The sequence below is a fragment of the Hyperoodon ampullatus genome (assembly GCF_949752795.1).
Source record: "Hyperoodon ampullatus genome assembly, chromosome: 8".
Classification (NCBI taxonomy): Eukaryota; Metazoa; Chordata; class Mammalia; order Artiodactyla; family Ziphiidae; genus Hyperoodon; species Hyperoodon ampullatus.
In genome coordinates, this window is record NC_136921.1 from 104,313,333 (window position 1) to 104,337,153 (window position 23,821).

Below are 23,821 nucleotides of genomic sequence, written 5' to 3' on the forward strand. Positions count from 1 at the left end.
AAATGAATAAATGAGAGAATTAAAGAATGAGTAAATAAATGAGAGTTTAATAAAGGAATTCAAGAAATGTTAGTAAAGGGTGGGGGTGAATTTATGAATGAGCAAATAAGTCAATGGAAAATCGCATTGCAATCATTCTCCCCACCCCTGTGCTGAGACTCCTGTCTTTACCCCCTGTGGTTGGAGCCAACCGGCCGTGCTAAACTGGTGTGAAAGGCATTTCTCTAAGTGCCTGTGAAAACTCATGGCAATTCAAAGGTGACGGTGCTTTACTTTCAGGGTAATGCTACAGCTTTACGACTTAGTAGTTTTCTTTAATGGCCCAATTTAGCAGGAGATTATGCCGTCTGCCACCAGTCCAGAGAGACCCCTTTAAAGCTTGGGTCTTCCACACAAGCAGATCCAATCCCCAGCTTCACCTAAGAGACCAGCCTTCTGGAAGCTCTATGTGGTCACCACGCCTTGGCTGACAGCATGATGTATTAAACAGGGAGACAGGCATTTTAAAAAAAGTTTCCCTCTTCTAAGCTGGTGAATGACCATTCTTCAACCCCAAAGAGTCTTCTGGAAAACACTTGATTTACAGAAAACAACATGCCCCTCTGGAATAGAAGCAACAACACAAGGATTACTCCAACTGGTTAAACCGCTAGCGAGCCACCGCGCGTATGTCATCCATGAGTGAGTCTCAACCGAGAAATGATGCTTGGGCTACCGGGGACACAGCCTGCGGTCTCCTGTCCAGATCGATCTGAACCTGCTGCCCACAGAGAAGCCACATGTTTCCAAGGGAAGGGGGAAGAAGAGAAGGAGAAAAACCTACATCTTTTCCACCACATGCTCTGTGTCAGTCACTCTCCAACATTGTTTAAATGTTAACTCATTTAACTTGCCATAAGGTCACCAATCATAAAAAGCTATTGTCATCACCTGTCATGTACAGAGGGAGAGACTGAAATACAAAGACCAGGGGCCTTGTTTGTGGCCCCTAAATAATTATCATAGATAATAACGATCATAATTTGGAGGATGTAAAAAGTACCAGACATTGTCCTAAGACTTTTAATTAATGCATATGAACACATTATACAACAATGTCCTTCAAAAATTGTAAGCCATGAGCAAGGAGCTTGAAGTTTGCACAGGTAGAAGGGGAAGGGGATGAGGAGGCATGGTCAGATCTGTTTTTAAAGCGTCACTCTTACTGTTATGTGAATTATGAATCAGAGTGGGAAAGATCCGGGTGTTTTCTCACCACAAGGACATGAGATGATAAATTCTGTGGACTTGAGGGACCGTATCTTAATCATTTCTATATCCTCAATGCCTTGTCAGTGCCTGGCCAGAGCAGACAACCAATGCATAATGATTCAAATAGAAGAAGGTTGCCTCCCATGCTTTAGACCCCTTTGATAAGAAGTACTGCATACCAGACATAGCAAAACATTTAGATCTGATGGCTCTAATTGGAATCCTCTTTGTATAACTTACTAACCTCATTAGCACATTTGTAAAAAGAGAACAATATTCCAGCTACTTCACAGTGATGCATCTTGAACTAGTCCTGTGTCCAGTAGATACTGTGTACAGTTTTACAGTCTGTAATCAAGTCACAATTTTTTGGCAACAATACTTCTGTAATGATGGCTATCCAAAATATGATTAAGAAAACAAACTTGAGAACTTGAGCCCAGCTTGTTCTTGTAGAAGAATTTGGCAGGGCAATGGAAGCTGATACTTCCTTTTTGGGGTGTGTGTGTGTGTGTGTGTTAGCAGTGGAGTGTTCAGGGGTAGAAATCAGCCAATAGGAGATACCAAGACAAAACTTAATTACAAATGCACATGGCACCAACAACTGAATTCTACTTCTCTTTGGTGTAAAATAAAGCTGCAGAAAATTAACAATGCACTAAGTTCAGGGAGAAATAAATGTGCCATAAGTAAGTGGTCTCATCCTATGTCATGGGTAACTCTTGTTTCCTGTACACTCACATACTCTTGTGCAGGCCATACATAACACTGTAAACTCAGTGATGTTGCTCTAACTTTGGGAAGCAAGGCCAACAACTGTTAGACCAAACTGAATGGAGATATTCCTTTCTTTCTGTCAGTGACTTGGATGATAATCTATTACCTGCAATCTCACTGCATACTTATGTACAGGAGTATTGGAGAGACTTTAATTGCAGCTTCTCTGCCTACTCCATTATGCATGCTTTGATGAGTTTTAATGAAGCCAGAGCCTGCTGCCAAAGGAGTGAGAAACAGAGCATCATAATAGCAAGAGTGTTAAGATATGGAAACTTGCAAGGTGGTTTGCAAATGGATTAGGAGCTCTTTGAGAAGGAAAACAAGTTTTGCTTTCAAGATTTGACTAAATCTTCCTTGCAAACTTCTTGCAATGCTTGATGATCACTGTACAGGTCTAGATACACAAAACCGGCATTGTATCCATCAAGAAGGGAAATAAATGTGTTTTTGTTAGTGGCTCTAGACAATTTTGCATCTCAATATGTAATTATACTTCACAGAGGAGGAACAGTGTGTGGCTGGGAAACATCTTTTAACATGTTGACAAGGTGTCCTGTTAACATTCAAAATGGCAAAATGTAAACAGTTGAATGAGTTGAAAGGTCAAGTTCTAGGGAAAATCTTGTCAGAGTGCCTCACCCTTCTAATTCTGCTTTATTGATACAGGAATCTTCCCCTCAGAAATACTCCCTCCAGGCTCCTAGAAATTCCTGCAGTCTCTGAAATCTCATGGCAATGCAGAAGGAATAAAGACATTATTTCTGGCAAGAGGAAATAGCTATCTTTTGCAACTCAGATGGCCTTATAGATGTTATCTATACCACTAGAACAGCAGTGAGAGTGAAAGAGGTCATGGTTAATATTACATCATGATATCTGGCTACTCTGTTTCCTGATCATCTACATTTGGGGGCTAGGAACTTTGCAGGTATATTCTATTCCTCAGATTAATCTCGAAAGGAAGACATTTTTATTCTCCATCTTCCTGATAAGGAAACCAAGATGCAGAAATGTTAAATGACTTGTCCAAGGTCACATGACTAGAATGTGCCAGCACTAAAATAGGAACTCTGATGTGACTCCAAAACATGTGTTCCTCCCACTACTCATTCTTATGTTTGGAGAAAAGAAAGGGTTTGTGGAGGCTGGATAGCAGTGAAAGGTCTTGGGGGTAATGAGCAGCAGGACACTTTTCACTCTTGGACTTGCAGAAGAGGTTGCAAATAGTAGGAATGACTCAAGCCCAGTTAAGAATAGACACTAAGGCAATATCCATGGTTCCAAACTGTCATTGATGTAATGGGTCAGGGCCTTAGTCTAAGATAAATTATGGGAAGTGGAAAGAAAAACTAGAGAAAGGCAGAAATGAATCTTCAGTCTGGCTGTGATTTCTCAGCAGTCCATTTACACTGGACTCCTTAGAGTATGTGTAAAAGTAGATCCAGGACTTCCTGACACTCTGTCTCTCATTTTCCATCCAGGACCTCACAGTCCCATGGAACACACAAGTAAACATCAGTGGTTATAATGCAGTGTGATCAGTGTCATGTTAGAAATATTCCGAAAATGAGAGGAGAGCACACCCAACCTGTAGGTACCAAGTGCATGAGTCAAGGTTCTCCAGAGAAACAGAACCAACAGGATATAAAACCATATATATTTTTTTTCCCAGTGCATAATTGGCTCACAAGACTGTAGAGGCTTGGTAAGTCAAAAATCTGCAGGGTAGACCAGGAGGTTGGAGACCTAGCAAACAGCTGCAGTTCAATCCCAAAGACAGAACACAGTCTGCTGGCTGACTTCCTTCTTGCTTGGGGGAGGTCAGTTTTTGCTCTGTTAAGACCTTCAGCTGATTGAATGAGGCCCACCTACATTTTGGAGGGTATTCTGCTTTTTTCAAAGTCCACTGATATAAGTGTTCATCTCATCTGAAAAAAAAACCCTTCACAGAAGCATTAATGATAATGTCTGACCAAATATCTGGACATCATGACTCAGCCAAGTTGATGATATACTCACCACATTCTCGTGTATCATCAACACACACTTCCTGTACAGGTACCTCAGATGTTTGCTAATTCCAGCTACTTCCTGCGCCCTGCTCTTTCTCCACTTCTGTCTTTCCCTTTGCATTGATACCAGTGCCCAACACTTCCTCACTTCCAGATGGCATCTAACCTATCCTGTGAGTCTACCTTACATTCATTTTCATCCAGAAATACAATTCTGAGTCCTACTAGATTCCTTGTTTTCTCAAATGCATCCCTCCCTACTTGCCCAACTAGACCGGCATAGCCAAGGATTATCACAAATGTTACATCATTGGCTGAAACTGTCCACATTCAAGCTAAGGGGACTTTTACCACCAGGTAGTGGCATGGGACCCAGATGTCCCTTTGAACAAAACATTACATTCTGGTATATGTCACAGTTTCCCTTAGTTGTCCACTTGCCCCTTAATTATTCATCACTTGAGTGGCTTATCAACTTTTAGAGTAAACTATCTCTGAAAGTCTCTCCTTCATGTATGTTTTTTGCATCCATCTTAACCTCGCTTCGACTGAACCTGCAAAGGGTGGTCCTTTCTGCTTCAGGTGGGAATCTAATGGACAAATCCATGCTTCATATATTTGCATGGTTTGTGGATTTCACTCACCACGCCCACCTCACCACCATCCTTGATCCTTGATGAATTCAAATCATTTTTCCCCCAGGCTTCTTTGGACGGTTCTTTATAAACAATATATTTTCCATTTGCCCCACTAGATGTACTTTCCATCCTTCTGCAGCCTTCTCTGTGCCCGGGAAGGCTGGCTAAAGGCATTACACCAATAAGTGCTCATGCCTTCTGAATTCTAGCGGAATTTGCTCAACAGAAACCTAGGAAGGAGACTGGAAGGAGTGAGGAGAGACTGAGGTTACTCCCCAAGCTCCTTGATGGCTGTTCCCAAACACGTCACAGCTGTCTCAAGGCACAGATTCTTCACATCCTGCCCTCCTTCTTGCTCTGGTGAAATGCCCTCCCCTCACCTCCATGGGCCTGATGGTGGGAACATCTCCTTTGTTACTAGCTCTATAGTACAGTATATTCCCATAATTTCTTCTTGTACATTCATCCCTTTGTAAACAGTCCCTAATGTAAACCAGATCCAGTCCTCTAGAGAGAGGAACAGTGCTACAGACCGTGTATAACCTGAGGATGGTGGCTTGTTGCTGGTACTCAGAAAGTTGCTCATCTTTCCTTCAGGGTCAGCTAAATAGTCTGGCATGCTCAAGAATGATCTGATAAAAACTGGAGTTTGGGATTAACGTATACACACTACTATATATAAAATAGATAACCAACGAGGTCCTACTGTATAGCACAGGGAACTCTACTCATTCTGTAATAACCTGTATGGGAAAAGAATCTGAAAAAGAATGGATATATGTATATTTATCACTTTGTTGTACACCTGAAATTAACACAACATTGTAAATCAATTGCACTCCAACATAAAGTAAAAATTAAATTAAATTGAAAAAAAAATTCTTATTTTCCCTGGAATTAAGACAGCCGATTTCCTTGTTGGGAAACTATAGTTCAGATTATGGATCTTCAGAAACTTCTGCTTGTCCCTAATCAAGTCACTGTGATCCTTTTATTTTCTAGTCATTCAGGTACATGCATTTTTCAGTGTTCTAAACTAGCAACTCATCCTGGTGAGTTGGGTGGTCCCCACAAACGTGCAGGATCAAGGGACCCTGGAACCTTGTTCCTGACATTCATTTGCTCTTCCTGGAAATGCCTTCCTTTGTGTCTTCTTCTGGCCAGTTCCTACCCTCCATCCAGCTCTTAGAGACGTTTCCTGCCTGCCTGATGGCTCTTCCATGAGTGGCTGGGTTAGGTGCCCCTCTTGTGGGCTCTCAACACACACTACACATGTGCTATCCTTGTTAAGACATTTTAATTGTTGCTGTGTCTTTTCCATGATTAGCCTGTGGAGGAGACTGAAATAATACTGATATGTGTTGAATTGTGTCCCCCAAAATGATCACTTAAAGACCTAACACTCTGTACTTGTGAATGTGCAAGGCCTTAATGGGAAATAGATTCTTCACACATGTAATCAAATTAAGATAATGTCATACTCCATTAGGTTGGACCCTAAGCCGACATGACTGGTGTCCTTATAAGAAAAGAGGAAACAGACACACAGACATGTGAGGGGAAGATGTCACTATGATGTAATCACACAGAAGCAGGGAGACAGTCCCATGGATGCAGAGATGGAGGAGCTGCTTCTAGGAGTCCAGGAGCACCCACGGGTCAAGCAAACTGCCAGATGCTAGGGAGAGGCCAGGAAGGAGACTCCCCTACATGTTTCAGAGGGGTTGTGGCCCTGCTGACACCTTGATTTTGGTATTCTACCCTCTAGAACTGTGAGACAATATATTCCAGGGGTTTTGGAAGCCACTCAATTTGCAGAATGTTGCTAGACCAGCCCAAAGAGACTAAGACAGACACAATTGTGTATCCTTTGCAGTTTGTGAAGTGCCTGAAATGTGCAAATTTACATTGAGCTGAAATGAACTGTACAACATTTAGAGATATGTTAAAAGTAGGCCCAGTGTGTATTCCTGAAGCAACTTAACTCTTTATATTTCTCATCCTTCTCTCCTACCCCTTAGTGTCAGAATGCAGCCTGGGTTATGGCACCCTGTCAAAATCTGTAGAAGCCTAGATTCAGTCCACTTTACCGATAAGCCTAATCATCCCCTAAGTTACTCCTATAATTTGTCCTACTATCCCCATGCAGAGATCACACTGCCTTACACCAAAGAGGGCAGTTGCTCCTTGAGCACTCGTGGCCCTCATCTCCCCAGCATCACCCCGTGGTAGGTAAGATGCACAGACTTAAATCTCCCGGGAGGGGCAAGGTGCCACCTCACCTATAGAAATGGGGAGCTACCCCCAGGGTACACTGTAAAGAGAGATGCGAGGCAGCTGGGATTCAGATATACAGTTTTCCACAACTAAAACCCGCCCTTTACCCTCATGACATCCATTTGCAAGTATCTGCAGACTTAGGGGAAACTTCTCCTTTTCTTTGGAACCTCAAATGATCTCTCAGGGAGTTCTAAATGAGGGAGGCCTGAGGGACCACTTAGCTCCAGATCCTTATTTTCGAGATGCACAGCCAGGCTGGGAGCACCCAGCTGACTGGCATAAAGAGCAGTAAGAGAGAGAACCCAGGTTCCCTGCATCCCAGCTTGGTTTACACTCTCTGTGTTATGCCCCAGGGATACCTCTGAAAAGTGCAGAGACCAGTAGCTTTGTGCTCTTAGAAACCGGAGTTAAACACACAGCAAGTCTTCTCTGGCCATTTCCTCCCTCTTTCCGTTCCCCCTTCTCCTCCCTCCTCCTCTCCCTCCCCCTTCCTCTCTTCCCTGGACCACTTTGTCACACTTTTCCTAGTGTCCTTAAGTCACTCACATTTAAGAACAGTTAACACTGACAAATAAAAAATTATGTATTTCATTATCGTTATATTTAGGCATTAAAAATGTTTGTCAGTTAAATATGGATATAATTCGCCTACACAGAAGTTTGCTTTTACTTTTACAGGTGTTTTAGGAAAACAAAAACAAAAACAAACACCTATATATTTTGCAATTGCGTGTGACCAGAAAAGCATACTTCAAAGAAATCCCCAATCGTGCACAACGCACCCTATCAATTTGGGGACATAAATCAGAGGTCCTGATGCCTTCAGCATCACATCAGCAAAATGGCAACATTTAATATATGTAAACATTCATCTTTAGCCATTCCTGGACAAAATATCAAACATAAATCCCGAGAGAAGTCTTTCCAAAGAAAGGCAGAGCATTTCATGTAAATGAGATCTATGAATCAGTGTCATTGTACTTACATTATTTTGGAGAGTTAAATTTGTCAAGCTATATTTAATGTATGTATTTTAATTTCAAACTATATATTTTAATGAAAATAGGATGTCTATGCATGTCTCTTAAATGCATAGTGTAAAAATATACATTTAAGAACATATACATTCATAGAAAAACACACATATGCATTCATAGCAAAAAGTCCCAAGGAAATTCTAACAATGAAATATCAATAGCAATCCCTGGATTGCGGTGTGTACGTGACTTTAACATTTCTTCACACTTTTCTTCTTTTCCTTAAAGTTTCCATAATTAGCATTGATTATTTTTATAACAAAAATAAAAGCACGGCTTCAAGTAAAACATAGCAATACAAAGTATCCAATTAATGTTTTAGTGATATAGATTATTGCTGCACCAGAAGGTCTTGTTTGCTTCCTGAGTCTTGACTATTAGTCCCAGGATTTATTATCTCGAGCAGGTCATGAAATTCTCATGTGCTCTTTCCTTCTATGTAAGATAGAGTTTAAAATATCCGCCTCGTATTTTTGTTGCCAAGAATTAAAAGAGATGATATTTGTAAACTCTCAGTTCAGTTCCCAAAGATGGTAGGAGCTGAGTCATTGATGCCATTACCACAAATCCTATTATTATTTGTCACACCCATCACTCAGCAGGCACTGATCTCCTTTGCCTTCTTCTGCAAGCAAAACACTTCCTCCTTTTTTTGTAAATTGTGGACTGGGGACAAATTGCCTCAGAATCATTTGGAAAGCTCGATAGAAGTACATTTACTGAATTTAGAATTTCTAGGTCTGCAAAGTCTATTTTTGGCATGATTCCCCAGAGATCCATATGTTAATTAATTTTGAAAATAACCAAGATCCACTGAGAAGCCTCCTTCTTGACCAGGTTGTTGAATATTATAGGCTGGCACAACCGTGAAAAGAAAACAGTAATGCAATTTCTAATTATGTCATAGGGCTATTGAGAAGCAGCTAGCATACATTTTGAAGAGATGAAGTATGATGGAAATGAAATGAAATGGCATCCAATTCCATGTAACTAGCATTTTCTGCAGAAAACCTGTGGCCTTTTGTATTCAGATGGGCAAATTACTGCTAAATGTCCTCAATCACCATTTTGGCAATGGCTTGCTTGCATTTCTACCTGTGATACTGCATGCTATTTTCCCTGATTTTACTGCCTCATGAATGACAATGACTATGCCTTATTTGTCTGCATATCCTGTGTGGCCAGGACAGTGTCTGACTATAGACAGACCTCCACAGATGTGGTCGCCCTGTTGCAGCGAAGTCTGGGGCCTGAGGACTCAAAGAGCCTTAACAGGCTCCTGCTTTCCTTCTTCATTACATGATTCTGCTGGTGTCTCCGAAGGCCAGTGCTCAAAACAAACAAACAAACAAAAAATGTGTATGTGCCAACTGACATTCTAAACAGAGAGAGTGCTTGCATTGCTATATTTTTAAATAAATATTACATCAGGTTTGGGGTGTGGAATTATTTTTTTAAGAATAAATTAGTGATCACATGCTGCTTCTAAACCCATGTAATAATTGGCTCTTAATACGTCTGTAGGCACTTCAGGAAAAAGTGGCAAGATATTATGAGATTGCCAGGGAAAATAGAAATAGCTCAGTGTTTTGGTTAGGCATCTGCGGCATAGTTACAGCAATACAGATGATTTTGTTTCATCCTCACAACTCTAAGGGGCAGGAACTACTATTTCCATTTCACCGATGCAGAACTGAAGCTCACAGTGACCCTCAGAGTCACGGTCCTCAGAGCCAGACCTGAATCAAGCTTTTCCACTTCCTGAATCAGGGCTTTCTATTGATTTTTTTTTTTTTTTAAAAAGAAGGATATTAATTAATTTATTTTTTGGCTGTGTTGGGTCTTCGTTTCTGTGCGAGGGCTTTCTCTAGTTGCGGCGAGCGGGGACCACTCTTCATCGCAGTGCATGGGCCTCTCACTATTGCAGCCTCTCTTGTTGCGGAGCACAGGCTCCAGACACGCAGGCTCAGTAGTTGTGGCTCACGGGCCTAGTTGCTCTGCGGCATGTGGGATCTTCCCAGACCAGAGCTCGAACCCATGTCCCCTGCATTAGCAGGCAGATTCTCAACCACTGTGCCACCAGGGAAGCCCTTTCTATTGATTTTAACTTTTGATATTTGGCTGTTGGGTTATTTTGCTTCTCTTTCTGTTTTTGAATTTTAAGAGACATGATCTTGTTCAGCTCTGTAGAAAATGCTTGATATTTAATTCTTGGTTCAGTGGAAACTTGTCAAGACCATTAACAAGTTTTCTTCTCTCATGAAAATAACCTAGCTGCTAAATCCTATTATTTACCTAAATACCATTTCCCCACTGAAGTTGGTCCTTTAAATTTTTATTTATACAAGTGTCCCCTTCCAGTGGATTTCCCTTTGCATCACGTAGTGACATGAAGCATGAGCAGGAATTCTGCACCCTTACCTGTGATGTTGCAGTACACTTGGAAAGGTCCCAGGGTCCCACTGCCATCTGAGTCGATGTAGAAGAAACCAGCTGTGTTGCCTTGGTGCCTGTACACCTCGCAGGATTGCTCGTAGAGGGCTGGAAAGACACAAAGACAGCAGAGAAGAAACTTGGCTTGGTTCTGCATATCCCTTTGGAGGGTCAGTAACTCCTACTTATTATATGTACTTTCAGTTGTGATTTCTTTCTTTTCTCCTGTAACCTCAACTTTCTCCCCAAGCCTTAACCAACTAGTGCCCCAATGCTTGATGGGCTTGCATCCTCTGTTCATCCTAATGTTCATTCTTCTAAACAACTCCGAGGTTACATACTCCAAAATGTCTCCCCTTCCCTCTTAAACAGCCCTTCCCTATGCTGATGTGTTTGTCCTTCCCCTACACTTGCATATCTGTGAAGCTAGGGCATCATACACTGTTCTGTCTCCTGCAATAGTTACAGAATCTTTAAGAGTGGTGGCAGTGTGTAGTGTGAGGCTGTGTTCCAGCATCTAGCAGAATGCCACACTCACAGTGGGAGATCAAAAGTTAAAAATGTACAAATAATCAATGCTTGAGAGGGAGTGGAGAAAAAGGAACCCTCTTATTAAACTGTTAGTGGGAATGTAAATTGGTGCAGTCACTAAGGTGAACAGTATGGAGGTGCCTTAGAAAACGAAAAATAGAGCTACCATATGATCCAGCAATCCCACTCCTGGGCTTATATGTGGAGAAAACTCGAATTCAAAAAGATACATACACCCTAATGTTCATTGCAGCACTGTTTACAATAACCAGGTCATGGAAGCAACCTAAACGTCCATCAACAGAGGAATGGATAAAGAAGATGTGGCATATATATAGAATGGAATATTACTCAGCCATTAAAAAGAATGAAATAATGTCATTTGCAGCACCATGGATGGACCTAGAGATTATCATACTAGGCGAAGTAAGCCAGATAGAGAAAGACAAATATCATATGATATCACTTATATATAGAACCTAAAAAAATGCACAAATGAACTTATTTGCAAAATAGAAACAGACTCACAGACAGAGAAAACAAATTTATGGTTATGAAAGGGGAAAGGGTGAGGTAGGAGGATGAATTAGGAGTTTGGGATTAACATGTACACAGTCCTAAATATAAAATAGATAACTAACAAGGACCTACTGTAGAGCACAGGGAACTATACTCAATATTTTATAATAATCTATAAGGGAAAAAAATCTGAAAAATAATATATATAGATAGATAGATAGATACGTATATCTGAATCCCTTTTTTGTACACTTGAAACTAACACAACATTGTACATTAACTATACCTCAATAAGAAAATGTTTGATTAGTGAATGTAAAACTGAATATACAGTCATGAGTTTTCATTCATAAACTAAAATGACACGGTCTTACTTCTATATACCCAGAGCTCAGCACAATAACTATCATATAGTAGGTGCCCAATCAAGTTTAGTCCATTTTGACTTAACAAGCATTTACTGAGTTCCTCATATGTGTCAACAGTGTGGTGGCCACCAAACAACAGACTAAGGATGTGGCAATGAGTCTGTGCCTTAGAAAGCTCGCAGCCTTGTTACAGCCACAAAGATCTTTATGTGCTCAGAGAGAGGCAGACACAGCTGTCTTGAGACGGGATATTTTGAACAGTCTGAAGGTAAAAGAAATTTACAAATTTCAATACACCCACATGAATGAATTTGGTAGGGTGGAAAGGAGGATCTGCTGTTTCACACATGAGAAAGTAGAATGTCGTTGATGCTTGAGACAAAATAATGTAGCTCAGAACAGCATGTACGCATACAATATTATGTCATCCTCCTGTGTTGAAAACACTCCAGTGGCTCCTAACAGTTTTAAAGATAGAGCAGTAAGTCCTCACCTTAACTACCATGCTCCTGTGACTAATGTCCCAGCCGAGGAATACGAAGCTGTAGTTTGACATGATCAAGTGTGAGGGGTGCTTCAAATAATTCACTACAAATAAAGTTCTAAAGCTTGAGAGGCTTTGACTTTGTATAAATTAGAGTGAATTCAAGGTGATCCTTGTACTCATGTAACTCTCCCTTGCAGTCATACACCATTTCTGAAGCTGTGGGTCCATGGGAGGGTCAGTTTGCACCCTGCATATTGAGCATAACATATAGCTTATAACACACCAAGGTGTGTGTCACACATCTGATAACACACCTGGCAACCTCTAAGATAAGTCATCAGCACTTCTTGGAATTCACGCCCTCCCCTTGAGTGTGGTCTAGACTTACTGACCTGCTTCTGACAGAAGATGATGTCATTGTCAAGACCAGGTTGTAAAAAGACACATGGCTTCCAACTCGGATTCTTCTGGAGCACCTGCTTTCAGAGAAGCCGACTGCTAGGTCCTGAGGTAACCCTTTGAAGAGGTCCACAGCATGAGCCTGGAAGCTTCTCTCCAGAGTTTTAACTGAAGTGACAGTAGCCCTGGCTGACACCTTGAAAGCAGCCCCATAAGACTGGGCCAGAACTACCCTGCCAAGTTGCTCAAGGACCCATAGAAACTATAAAGTAATAACATCTGTTGTTTCCAGAGAATAACTTTTGCTGTAATTCATCATGCAGCAGTAAAGAGCTAATATACTCTCAAAGCATTAATTCTCTCATGCGGTTATAGGCATAAAAAAAGAGTCTATCTCATACAACTGAAGTAAAGATTCAGAGATAATCCATGTTCAACACTTAGCATAGTACCTGGCATGTAGGAAGTGCTTGATAAATATAAACGATTATTATTATTAATGTTAAATTGTTTCATGCTATGTTGCCTCTTATTTTTTGTCAATTTTTTGCTTACTTAATTTTTTTTCATGAATCACAAGACTTATTAAGAAAAACCAATAGGTCTTACCTCCCTTCTGTGCAGAGATGATGACATTTATTTCTTAGCTTATTCTTTTGGTATTGACTATTGTATCTCTAAATTGTATGTCTATACTGCTACTTCTTGATTTTCCATATTTATAGGTCATCTATTCACTTACCAATAGGAAAGATGAGAATTTTGCTTTTTTCATCACCTCTCCCCACATACAAAGAACTTTCAGTTTCCACATACTGCCAATATAGTAGGATCACAATTTTAGTTAGATCAATCATTACTGTATATGCTAATACAACAGAAAGCATGCTATTCATGAATAGCAAATATGATAATGTGGTTCTTTCCTTTCCTGAACACAATTTCATTTTTCTAGAAATTAATAACTGTCTTCTTCCTCTCATTTGCCTTATTTTCTAGGTATATATCACAAATTTAACTACAAATTCACTAACAACTCTCTAAAATGCCTTCCAAAATATTCAGGTGAAAACTAATTTAAATGGATACTTATGGAGAGAGAAAGAATGGGAGAAAGGGGACAGGGACAAAAACTAGGCCTTTCTGAATATGCCATATTTTTAACTTTGAATCAATATAAATATTTTTAAAAAACAAAAAAACAAAATTAAATATACTAGAAGAAAAGGTGCAATTCATAAATATGGAAAGGAAACTAAAATAATTGAATTTAACTACAAATTATTTCAAGTGATATTTAAATTCAGTATTTTCTTCTTAACATTTTATCACAAAAAATTCAAATACATGCAAAGAGCACAGAGAGTAATAAAATAAACCTGATATCACAACTAGCTTCAACAATAGCCAGTATTTGGTAATCTTGTTTCATCTCTAGTACATGTGTTATCAGTTATGCATTGCCAGGTTACCAACCACTCCAGAACTGACTTAAGACAACAATCATTCCATGATTCTGCCCTCAGCAGAATGAAATAAAGACCAATGAAATAAAGAATTAGAAAATAATTATCAAGCATTGCTAAATCATTAGATGAAAAGTTGAGGGGGTCCTTTTTTAGTGGATGGATTAAGTTAACAATAACCAAACTCACTGATCAATCTCAACACACCCAAAAGTGATTATCAAGATGCCTGCAACGTGAGGTAATAAGAAATACACAGCACCACCTAAGATACATTCTTGCCAAAAATTTGAACTTGAATCTAATAAAGCCCTGAGATTTAAACACTAATTCACAGTAAGAGGTAAAGAAACACACTCAACATTATAAAAACACAATCAGTTAAATTCTGATTCTGGGAACATCTGACTCAGTTTCTTCAACAAATAAATGGCAAAAAGGGGGATAGAAATGCAGGAAACATATCAGTCAAACACTGTGTATGGACCTTGTAAAGATTCTGATTCCAACAAACCAAAGACAAAATTAAGAGAACCAGAAAAATTAAAATCAGATTTGGTATCTTTAAATATTTTTAATTTTAGTTGGCTATGATAATGGTAGTGTGGTTATGTTCTAAAAGATAAAACATTCATCTTTGTCAGAGATACATACTTAGGGATTTGTAGTAAAATGATTATGTCCACAATCTGTTTTTTAAAATACTTCATCGAAAACAAAGAGGGGCATAGTGGAAACAAAAATGGTAGCCTATTGATAAATACTGAAACAGGGGAGGGTACATTGGGGACAATTATACTATTCTATCTTTTTGTGTATGTTTGAAAATGTCTCTAATAATAATAATTATTTTTTAATATTTGGACATTTCAGGTATTCTATGGATTTCAACTTCTTTGAAAAATTATCTTCTGGATCTTTCTGACCTGTGGCAAACTGGACTGGTATGCTTCCAACCTGGAACATAGCTGTCTCCTCTGGCCATCTCCCCACCATCATGCTGGACATTCCCTCTTGAAAATAGCTTCTTCCCACAGCATGATTCCCTCGAAATCCACTTGAGTTGTTTCTTGCACCAATAGTTTATTTCTGTTTAATTGCTGAGTGGCATCCAATGGTATGGATATACCACAGTTTATTTAGCAGTTAACCCATCATAGGACATTTGGGTCATTCCCAGGTTTTGGCTGTTTCACTGGTGGCATGTTTAACAGTTAAGCCATCGTAGGACATTGGGTCATCCTCAGGCTTTGGCTGTTTCAATGGCGGTGTGTTTAACAGTTAAGCCATTGTAGGACATTTGGGTCATTCCCAGATTTAAATCCCCTGGAGGCTTTCCCTCACCCCCCACCACCTCTGAATACTCTTTTTAACAGCATGCAATTCTTGATTCATTGATGAAATATATCTCTAAAATCTCTGAAAATATTAATTGTAATATAGTTTTTTAGAAAATTTTCTTCTTTCTGTGTACATTATTTCCTCCAAGGTAGGGGTGTGTGTGTGTTTATGTGCTCACGTGCTTAATTGGCTTACTTGTTTTGTGTTTTATTTTGGTCTCTGTTTTATCTGGCATGTTAGACTCTTTTCTGGGATGTCAGGTAATCTTGTGTGGTCCTCTCATATTTAACAGTGGTCAGCACTAAGTGTCAGCACTAAGCAAACGTTTGTGGTTTGCCCTCTATGGGCTTTATTGTAGGGTTAACTGGCTGGACAACTCCGTGGGAAACCCTCATGTTAATGTCTGTAGGGCTCCTCTCTTGGTCTTGCTGGAGTCTGTGATTTAGAGGGATATGTTACATGAGATTTGGAAGGTGGAAGTGACACCACACACATTCATTTTATGTTTGTGAGGTTGATGCAGGGCGTGAGATGCTGTTGCAGATGACACACATTGCTGCTTATCTTCTGACTTCAGTTGTAAATGTGGGGCAGCCAAGCCAGCTGGTATTCCAGATGGGCTATCTCCTCCTTTAGCTTCCCTAACTCCTGGCCAGGTGCACTTTACATCTCTTATGATCACCTCGTTATTAAAGTTGAAGGTTGGGAAGTAGTAAGGGGCAAGGTGGATCAGCTGCTGACTGACAGGACCATTAAAAAAATCAATTACTATTGTTTATGTGAAGTGTTAGGAGGAAGTGAAAGTAAATTCATCAACACTTCCAGGAAGTACAAGCATGCTACTTGTTGATTAAATTGTTCTTTCTCTACTGCATGCCTAACACACTATATAACAAGTATTCTATACACACATATTGTAAGCTTACTGATTTTTCAGTTAACTCTAGCCTCTGAGAAAAGTAAACAAAAGAGACATGGTTCTGATTTCAAGTAATTCAGGCTCTTAAACTCATCAAAATTAAGCCCAATACAGATAGAAAATTTGAAAAGACCAATTCCTATAAAAGAAAGAGAAAAGGTATTTAAAGACTCCATAAGAAAAAAATACAGCAGGATCCAATTTTTTTCCTTAGATAATTCTTTAAAGAGCAGATAATCCTTAATGCTACTTATCCTTCTCCAAAAATCTTCCAAATGTGTTATATGAAGTAAGTATAAAGGTGATCCCCAAACCTGACAAAAAGACCACACAAAAAGAAAAATTACAGCCTCACTTATGAATATAAATTTTAAAATTGCAAAAATATTGGCAAATAGTACCCGATAGCATATTTAGAAATGAAATTATGACCAGGTGGGGGCTTGATCCAAAAATGCAGGTGTGGTTCAATATTAGAAAATGTACTATGTCTATATATAGTCATCATAATAGGGCTAAGGAGAAAAATGGTATGATCTCTCCACTCATTTAAAAGGTAACTAATGTGAAAACACTAGAATTTCCCACTCAGGTCAGACAAAGATCAAAAACAAGCATCTTCATGATCTCTACTAATACTTCACATTGTGTTAGAGTTTTAGTCATCGAAATTAGAAGAGAAAAAACAACGGGAGGCATGCAAATTAGAAAGGAAGAAGTTATACTCTTTTCATGTATAATCAGATTACATATCTAAAAATACTAAAATAATCAGTGTAAAATAACTAAAGACAAAAGTTGTAAGCTATAAGATTAACATATGGAAATCAATAGCTTTCCTCTATTACAGGCAAAATTAGTTAGAAAATACTGATAGGGGACCCTCCTTTACAATATCAAAGGGAAAGAAGAATGAAGGAAGACAGGAAGAAGAAACAAAAGAAGAAGGGAAGGGAAGAAGGAAGGAAGATTCCCAAGTGTAAATTTTATGTGAAACATTCAACAACAAAATAAGAAAACTATAAGATATGCCTAAACACACAAATAAACTTGAACATCCTCTTAAGATAACATTTCTCCCATAGTTAATGTATATATTTAACACAGTGTTAACCAAGAGACCATTAGGTGTTTAGTTTGTCTGCTTGTTTTGTTGGTTTGTGCTACACAAATTGATTGTAATGCTCATTTGGAAGAACGAACAAGTTAGTCAACTGAGCAAGGAAAACACTGAAAAAGAAGAGCTGGTGAGGCCAACTTTACTGGATCTATATCTAATGTGGATGAATGGATGGATAAATGGATGCATGGATCAAGAGAACAATGGCCAGAACAGAAAATCCAAGACATCCAGGTGCACAGGGAAATTTAGTATATGATAAAGGAAGCAGCTCAAATCAATAGGGAAAAAAGTGACTTTTTAATAATTGGTGCTGGGAAAACTGGGAAGCCACATAGTAAAAGATAAAATCAGATCCACACCTCATACCGCAGATCAGGATCAAATTCCAAACAAGGGATTTAAATACCAAAAAATCAAATATGTACATATTTAAAATAAGAAAGAATTTCTTTATAACCTGGAAGTGGCAAAAACTTAACTAACAATGATTCAAAATCCAGAAGCAATAAAAGAAAATACAGATGAACTCACTTATATTAAAAAATAAATAAAGAAAAGCTTCAAGATGGTGGAAGAGTAAGACACGGAGGTTACCTTCCTCCCCACAAACACATCAGAAACACAACTACAGGTGGACCTGTTCCTACAGAACACCTACTGAAGACTGGCAGAAGACCTCAGACCTCCCAAAAGGCAAGAAACTCCCCACATACCTGGGTAGGGCAAAAGAAAAAAGAATAAACAGAGACAAAAGGATAGGGACGGGACCTGCACCAGTGGGAGGGAGCCGTGAAGGAGGAAAGGTTTCCACACACTAGAAGCCCCTTCACAGGCGGAGACTGCGGGTGGTGGAGAGGGGAAGCTTCGGAGCCGCAGAGGAGAGCGCAGCCACAGGGTTGCGGAGGGCAAAGCAGAGAGCTCCCTCACAGAGGATCAGTGCCTACCGGCACTCACCAGCCCGAGAGGCTTGTCTGCTCATCCGCCAGGGCGGGCGGGGCTGGGAGCTGAGGCTCGGGCTTCGGTCGGAATCCAGCGAGACGACTGGGGCTGGCGGCATGAACACAGCCTGCAGGGGGTTAGTGCACCACGGCTGGCTGGGAGGGAGTCCGGGAAAAAGTCTGGAGCTGCCGAAGAGGCAAGAGACTTGTTCTTCCCTCTTTGTTTCCTGGTGCACGAGGAGAGGGCATTCAGAGCGCTGCTTAAAGGAGCTCCAGAGACAGGAACGAGCCACAGCTAAAAGCATGGACCACAGAGACGGGCATGAGATGCTAAGGCTTCTGCTGCTGCCACCAAGAAGCCTGTGTGTAAGCATAGGTCACTATCCACACCGCCCCTCCCGGGAGTCTGTGCAGCCTGCCACTGCCAGGGTCACGTGATCCAGGGACAACTTCCCCGGGAGAGTGCACGGTGCACCTCGTGCTGGTGCAATGTCACACTGGCCTCTGCCGCCGCAGGCTCGCCCTGCATCTGTAACCCTCCCTCCCCCCGGCCTGAGTGAGCCAGAGCCCCCGACCCACTTGCTCCTTTAACCCCGTCCTGTCTGAGTGAAGAACAGACACCCTCTGGCGACCTACACACAGAGGAGGGGCCAAATCCAAAGCTGAACCCAGCGAGCTCTGCGAACAAAGAAGAGAAAGGGAAATTTCTCCCAGCAGCCTCAGGAGCAGTGGATTAAATCTCCACAATGAACTTGATGTACCCTGCATCTGTGGAATACCTGAATAGACAACGAATCATCCCACATTGAGGAGGTGGACTTTGGGAGCAACGGTATATATATATTTTTCCCTTTTTCTTTTTGTGTGTGTGTATGTGTATGCTTCTGTGTGTGATTTTGTCTGTATAACTTTGATTTTACCATTTGTCCTGGGGTTCTGTCTGTCCAGTTATTATTTTTTATTACTTATAAATATATTTTTTTCTTAATAATTATTTTTTATTTTAATGACTTTATTTTATGTTATTTTATCTTCTTCTTTCTTTCTTTCTTTTTTTTCACCCTTTTATTCTGAGCCGTGTGGAGGACAGGCATCTGCCAGGCATCAGGGCTGTGCCACTGAGGTGGGAGAGCCAAGTTCAGGACACTGGTCCACAAGAGACCTCCCAGCTCCACGTAATATCAAACGGCGAAAATCTCCCAGAGATCTCAACACCAAAACCCACCTTCACTCAATGACCAGCAACCTACAGTGCAGGACACCCTATGCCAAACAACTAACAAGACAGGAACACAACCCCATCCATTAGCTCAGAGGCTGCCTAAAATCATAATAGGGCCACAGACACCCCAAAAACACACCACCGGACGTGGACCTGCACACCAAAAAGACAAGATCCAGCCTCATCCACCAGAACACAGGCACTAGTCCCCTCCACCAGGAAGCCTACAAAACTCACTGAACCAACTTTTGCCACTGGGGACAGACACCCAAAACAACGGAAACTATGAACTTGCAGCCTGCGAAAAGGAGACCCCAAACACAGTAAGTTAAGCAAAATGAGAAGACAGAGAAACACACAGCAGATGAAGGAGCAAGGCAAAAACCCACTAGACCTAACAAATGAAGAGGAAACAGGCAGTCTACCTGAAAAAGAATTCAAAATAATAATAGTAAAGATGATCCAAAATCTTGGAAATAGAATGGATTAAATACAAGAAACGTTTAACAAGGACCTAGAAGAATTAAAGAGCAAACAAACAGTGATGAATAACACAATAAATTAAAAATTCTCTAGAAGGGATCAATAGCAGAATAACTGAGGCAGAAGAATGAAGAAGTGACCTGCAAGATAAAATAGTGGAAATAATGACTGCAGAGCAGATAAAGAAAAAAGAATGAAAAGAATTGAGGACAGTCTCAGAGAACTCTGGGACAATATTAAACACACCAACATACGAATTATAGGGGTCCCAGAAGAAGAAGAGAAACCAAAAGTGACTGAGAAAATATTTGAAGAGATTATAGTTAAAAACCTCCTTAATATGGGAAAGGAAATAGTTAACCAAATCCAGGAAGCACAAAGAGTCCCATACAGCATAAATCCAAGGAGAAACAGGCCAAGACACATATTAATCAAACTATCAAAAATTAAATACAAAGAACAAATATTAAAAGCAGCAAGGGAAAAACAACAAGTAACACATAAAGGAATCCCCATAAGGTTAACAGCTGATCTTTCAGCAGAAACTCTGCAAGCCAGAAGGGAGGGGCAGGACATATTTAAAGTGATGAAACAGAAAAACCTACAACTAAGATTACTTTACCCAGCAAGGATCTCATTAAGATTTGACGGAGAAATTAAAAGCTTTACAGACAAGCAAAAGCTAAGAGAATTCAGCACCACCAAACCAGCTTTACAACAAATGCTAAAGGAACTATTTTAGGCAGGAAACACAAGGGTAGGAAGGGACTTACAATAACGAACCCAAAACAATTAAGAAAATGGTAATAGGAACATACATATCAATAACTAACTTAAATATAAATGGATTAAATGCTCCAACCAAAAGACATAGACTGGCTGAATGGATACAAAAATAAGACCGGTATATATGCTGTCTATAAGACACCCACTTCAGACCTAGGGACACATACAGACTGAAAGTGAGGGGATGGAAAAAATATTCAATGCAAATAGAAATCAAAAGAATGCTGGAGTAGCAATTCTCATATCAGACAAAATAGACTTTAAAATAAAGACTACTAGAAGAGACAAAGAAGGACACTACATAATGATCAAGGGATCGATCCAAGAAGAAGATATAACAATTGTAAATATTTATGCACCCAACATAGGAGCACCTCAATACATAAGGCAAATACTAACAGCCATAAAAGGAGAAATCGACAGTAACACAATCATAGTAGGGGACTTTAACACCCCACTTTCACCAATGGACAGATCATCCAAAATGAAAATAAATAAGGAAACACAAGCTTTAAATGATACATTAAACAAGATGGACTTAATTGATATTTATAGGACATTCCATCCAAAAACAACAGAATACACATTTTTCTCAAGTGCTCATGGAACATTCTCCAGGATAGATCATATCTTGGGTCACAAATCAAGCCTTGGTAAATTTAAGAAAATGGAAATGGTATCAAGTGTCATTGCCGACCACAATGCTATGAGACTAGATATCAATTACAGGAAAAGATCTGTAAAAAATACAAACACATGGAGGCTAAACAATACACTACTCAATAACGAAGTGATCACTGAAGAAATCAAAGAGGAAATCAAAAAATACTTAGAAACAAATGACACTGAAAACAAAACAACCCCAAACCTATGGGATGCAGCAAAAGCAGTTCGAAGAGGGAAGTTTATAGCTATACAGGCCTACCTTAAGAAACAAGAAATATCTCAACTAAACAACCTAAACTTACACGTAAAGCAATTAAAGAAAGAAGAACAAAAAATAAAAACCCATAGTTAGCAGAAGGAAAGAAATCATGAAGATCAGATCAGAAATAAATGAAAAAGAAATGAAGGAAACGATAGCAAAGATCAATAAAACTAAAAGCTGTTTCTTTGAGAAGATAAACAAAATTGATAAACCATTAGCAAGACTTATAAAGAAAAAAAGGGAGAAGACTAAAATCAATAGAATTAGAAATGAAAAAGGAGAAGTAACAATTGACACTGAAGAAATACAAAGGATCATGAGAGATTACTACAAGCAACTATATGCCAATAAAATGGACAACCTGGAAGAAATGGACAAATTCTTGGAAATGTACAGCCTGCCAAGACTGAACTAGGAAGAAATAGGAAATATGAACAGACCAATCACAAGCACTGAAATTGAAACTGTGATTAAAAACCTTCCAACAAACAAAAGCCCAGGACCAGATGGCTTCACAAGTGAATTCTATCAAACATTTAGTGAAGAGCTAACACCTATCCTTCTCAAACTCTTCCACAATATAGCAGAGGGAGGAACACTCCCAAATACATTTTACGAGGCCACCATCACTCTGATACCAAAACCAAACAAAGATGTCACAAAAAAAGAAAAATACAGCCCAATATCACTGATGAACATAGATGCAAAAATCCTCAACAAAATACTAGCAACAGAATCCAAGAGCACATTAAAAAGATCATACACTATGATCAAGTGGGGTTTATCGCAGGAATGCAAGGATTCTTCAATATACACAAATCAATCAAGGTGACACACCATATTAACAAATTAAAGGAGAAAAACCATATGATCATCTCAATAGACGCAGAGAAAGCTTTTGACAAAATTCAACACCCATTTATGATAAAAACCCTCCAGAAAGTAGGCATAGAGGGAACTTTCCTCAACATAATAAAGGCCACATATGACCAATCCAGCGCCAACATCATCTTCAATGGTGAAAAACTGAAACCATTTCCACTAAGATCAGGAACAAGACAAGGTTGCCCACTCTCACCACTATTATTCAACATAATTTTGGAAGTTTTAGCCACAGCAATCAGAGAAGGAAAAGAAATAAAATGAATCCCAATTGGAAAAGAAGAAGTAAAGCTGTCACTGTTTGCAGATGACATAATACTACACATAGAGAATCATAAAGATGCTACGAGAAAACTACCAGAGCTAATCAATGAATTTGGTAAAGTAGCAGGATACAAAATTAATGCACAGAAATCTCTTGCATTCCTATACACTAATGATGAAAAATCTGAAAGTGAAATTAAGAAAACACTCCCATTTACCATTGCAACCCAAAGAATAAAATATCTAGGAATAAACCTACCTAAGGAGACAAAAGACCTGTATGCAGAAAATTATAAGACATTGATGAAAGAAATTAAAGATGATACAAATAGATGGAGAGATATACCATGTTCTTGGATTGGAAGAATCAGCATTGTGAAAATGACTCTACTACCCAAAGCAATCTACAGATTCAATGCAATCCCTATCAAACTACCACTGGCATTTTTCACAGAACTAGAACAAAAAAATTCACAATTTGTATGGAAACACAAAGGACCACGAATAGCCAAAGCAATCTTGAAAATGAAAAATGGAGCTGGAGGAATCAGGCTCCCTGACTTCAGACTATAATACAAAGCTACAGTAATCAAGACAGTATGGTACTGGCACAAAAACAGAAATATAGATCAGTGGAACAGGATAGAAAGCCCAGAGATAAACCCAAGCACATATTGTCACCTTATCTTTGATAAAGGAGGTAAGAATATACAGTGGAGAAAAGACAGCCTCTT

The 23,821-nt window shown here is 39.5% G+C and overlaps 1 protein-coding gene across 2 annotated transcripts in view; it reads right to left on the minus strand.

Moving 5' to 3' along the window:
- The window catches only part of CNTNAP5 (contactin associated protein family member 5), a gene marked incomplete at both ends in the record, with an annotated part of 875,910 nt that overhangs the window by 263,525 nt on the left and 588,564 nt on the right, over nucleotides 1–23,821 (minus strand). For both annotated transcript variants that reach the window (XM_079710301.1, XM_079710300.1), the window contains one exon: nucleotides 10,420–10,539. In XM_079710301.1, the coding sequence (XP_079566427.1) occupies nucleotides 10,420–10,539 (120 nt within the window). The remainder of the gene's footprint in view (nucleotides 1–10,419; nucleotides 10,540–23,821) is intronic.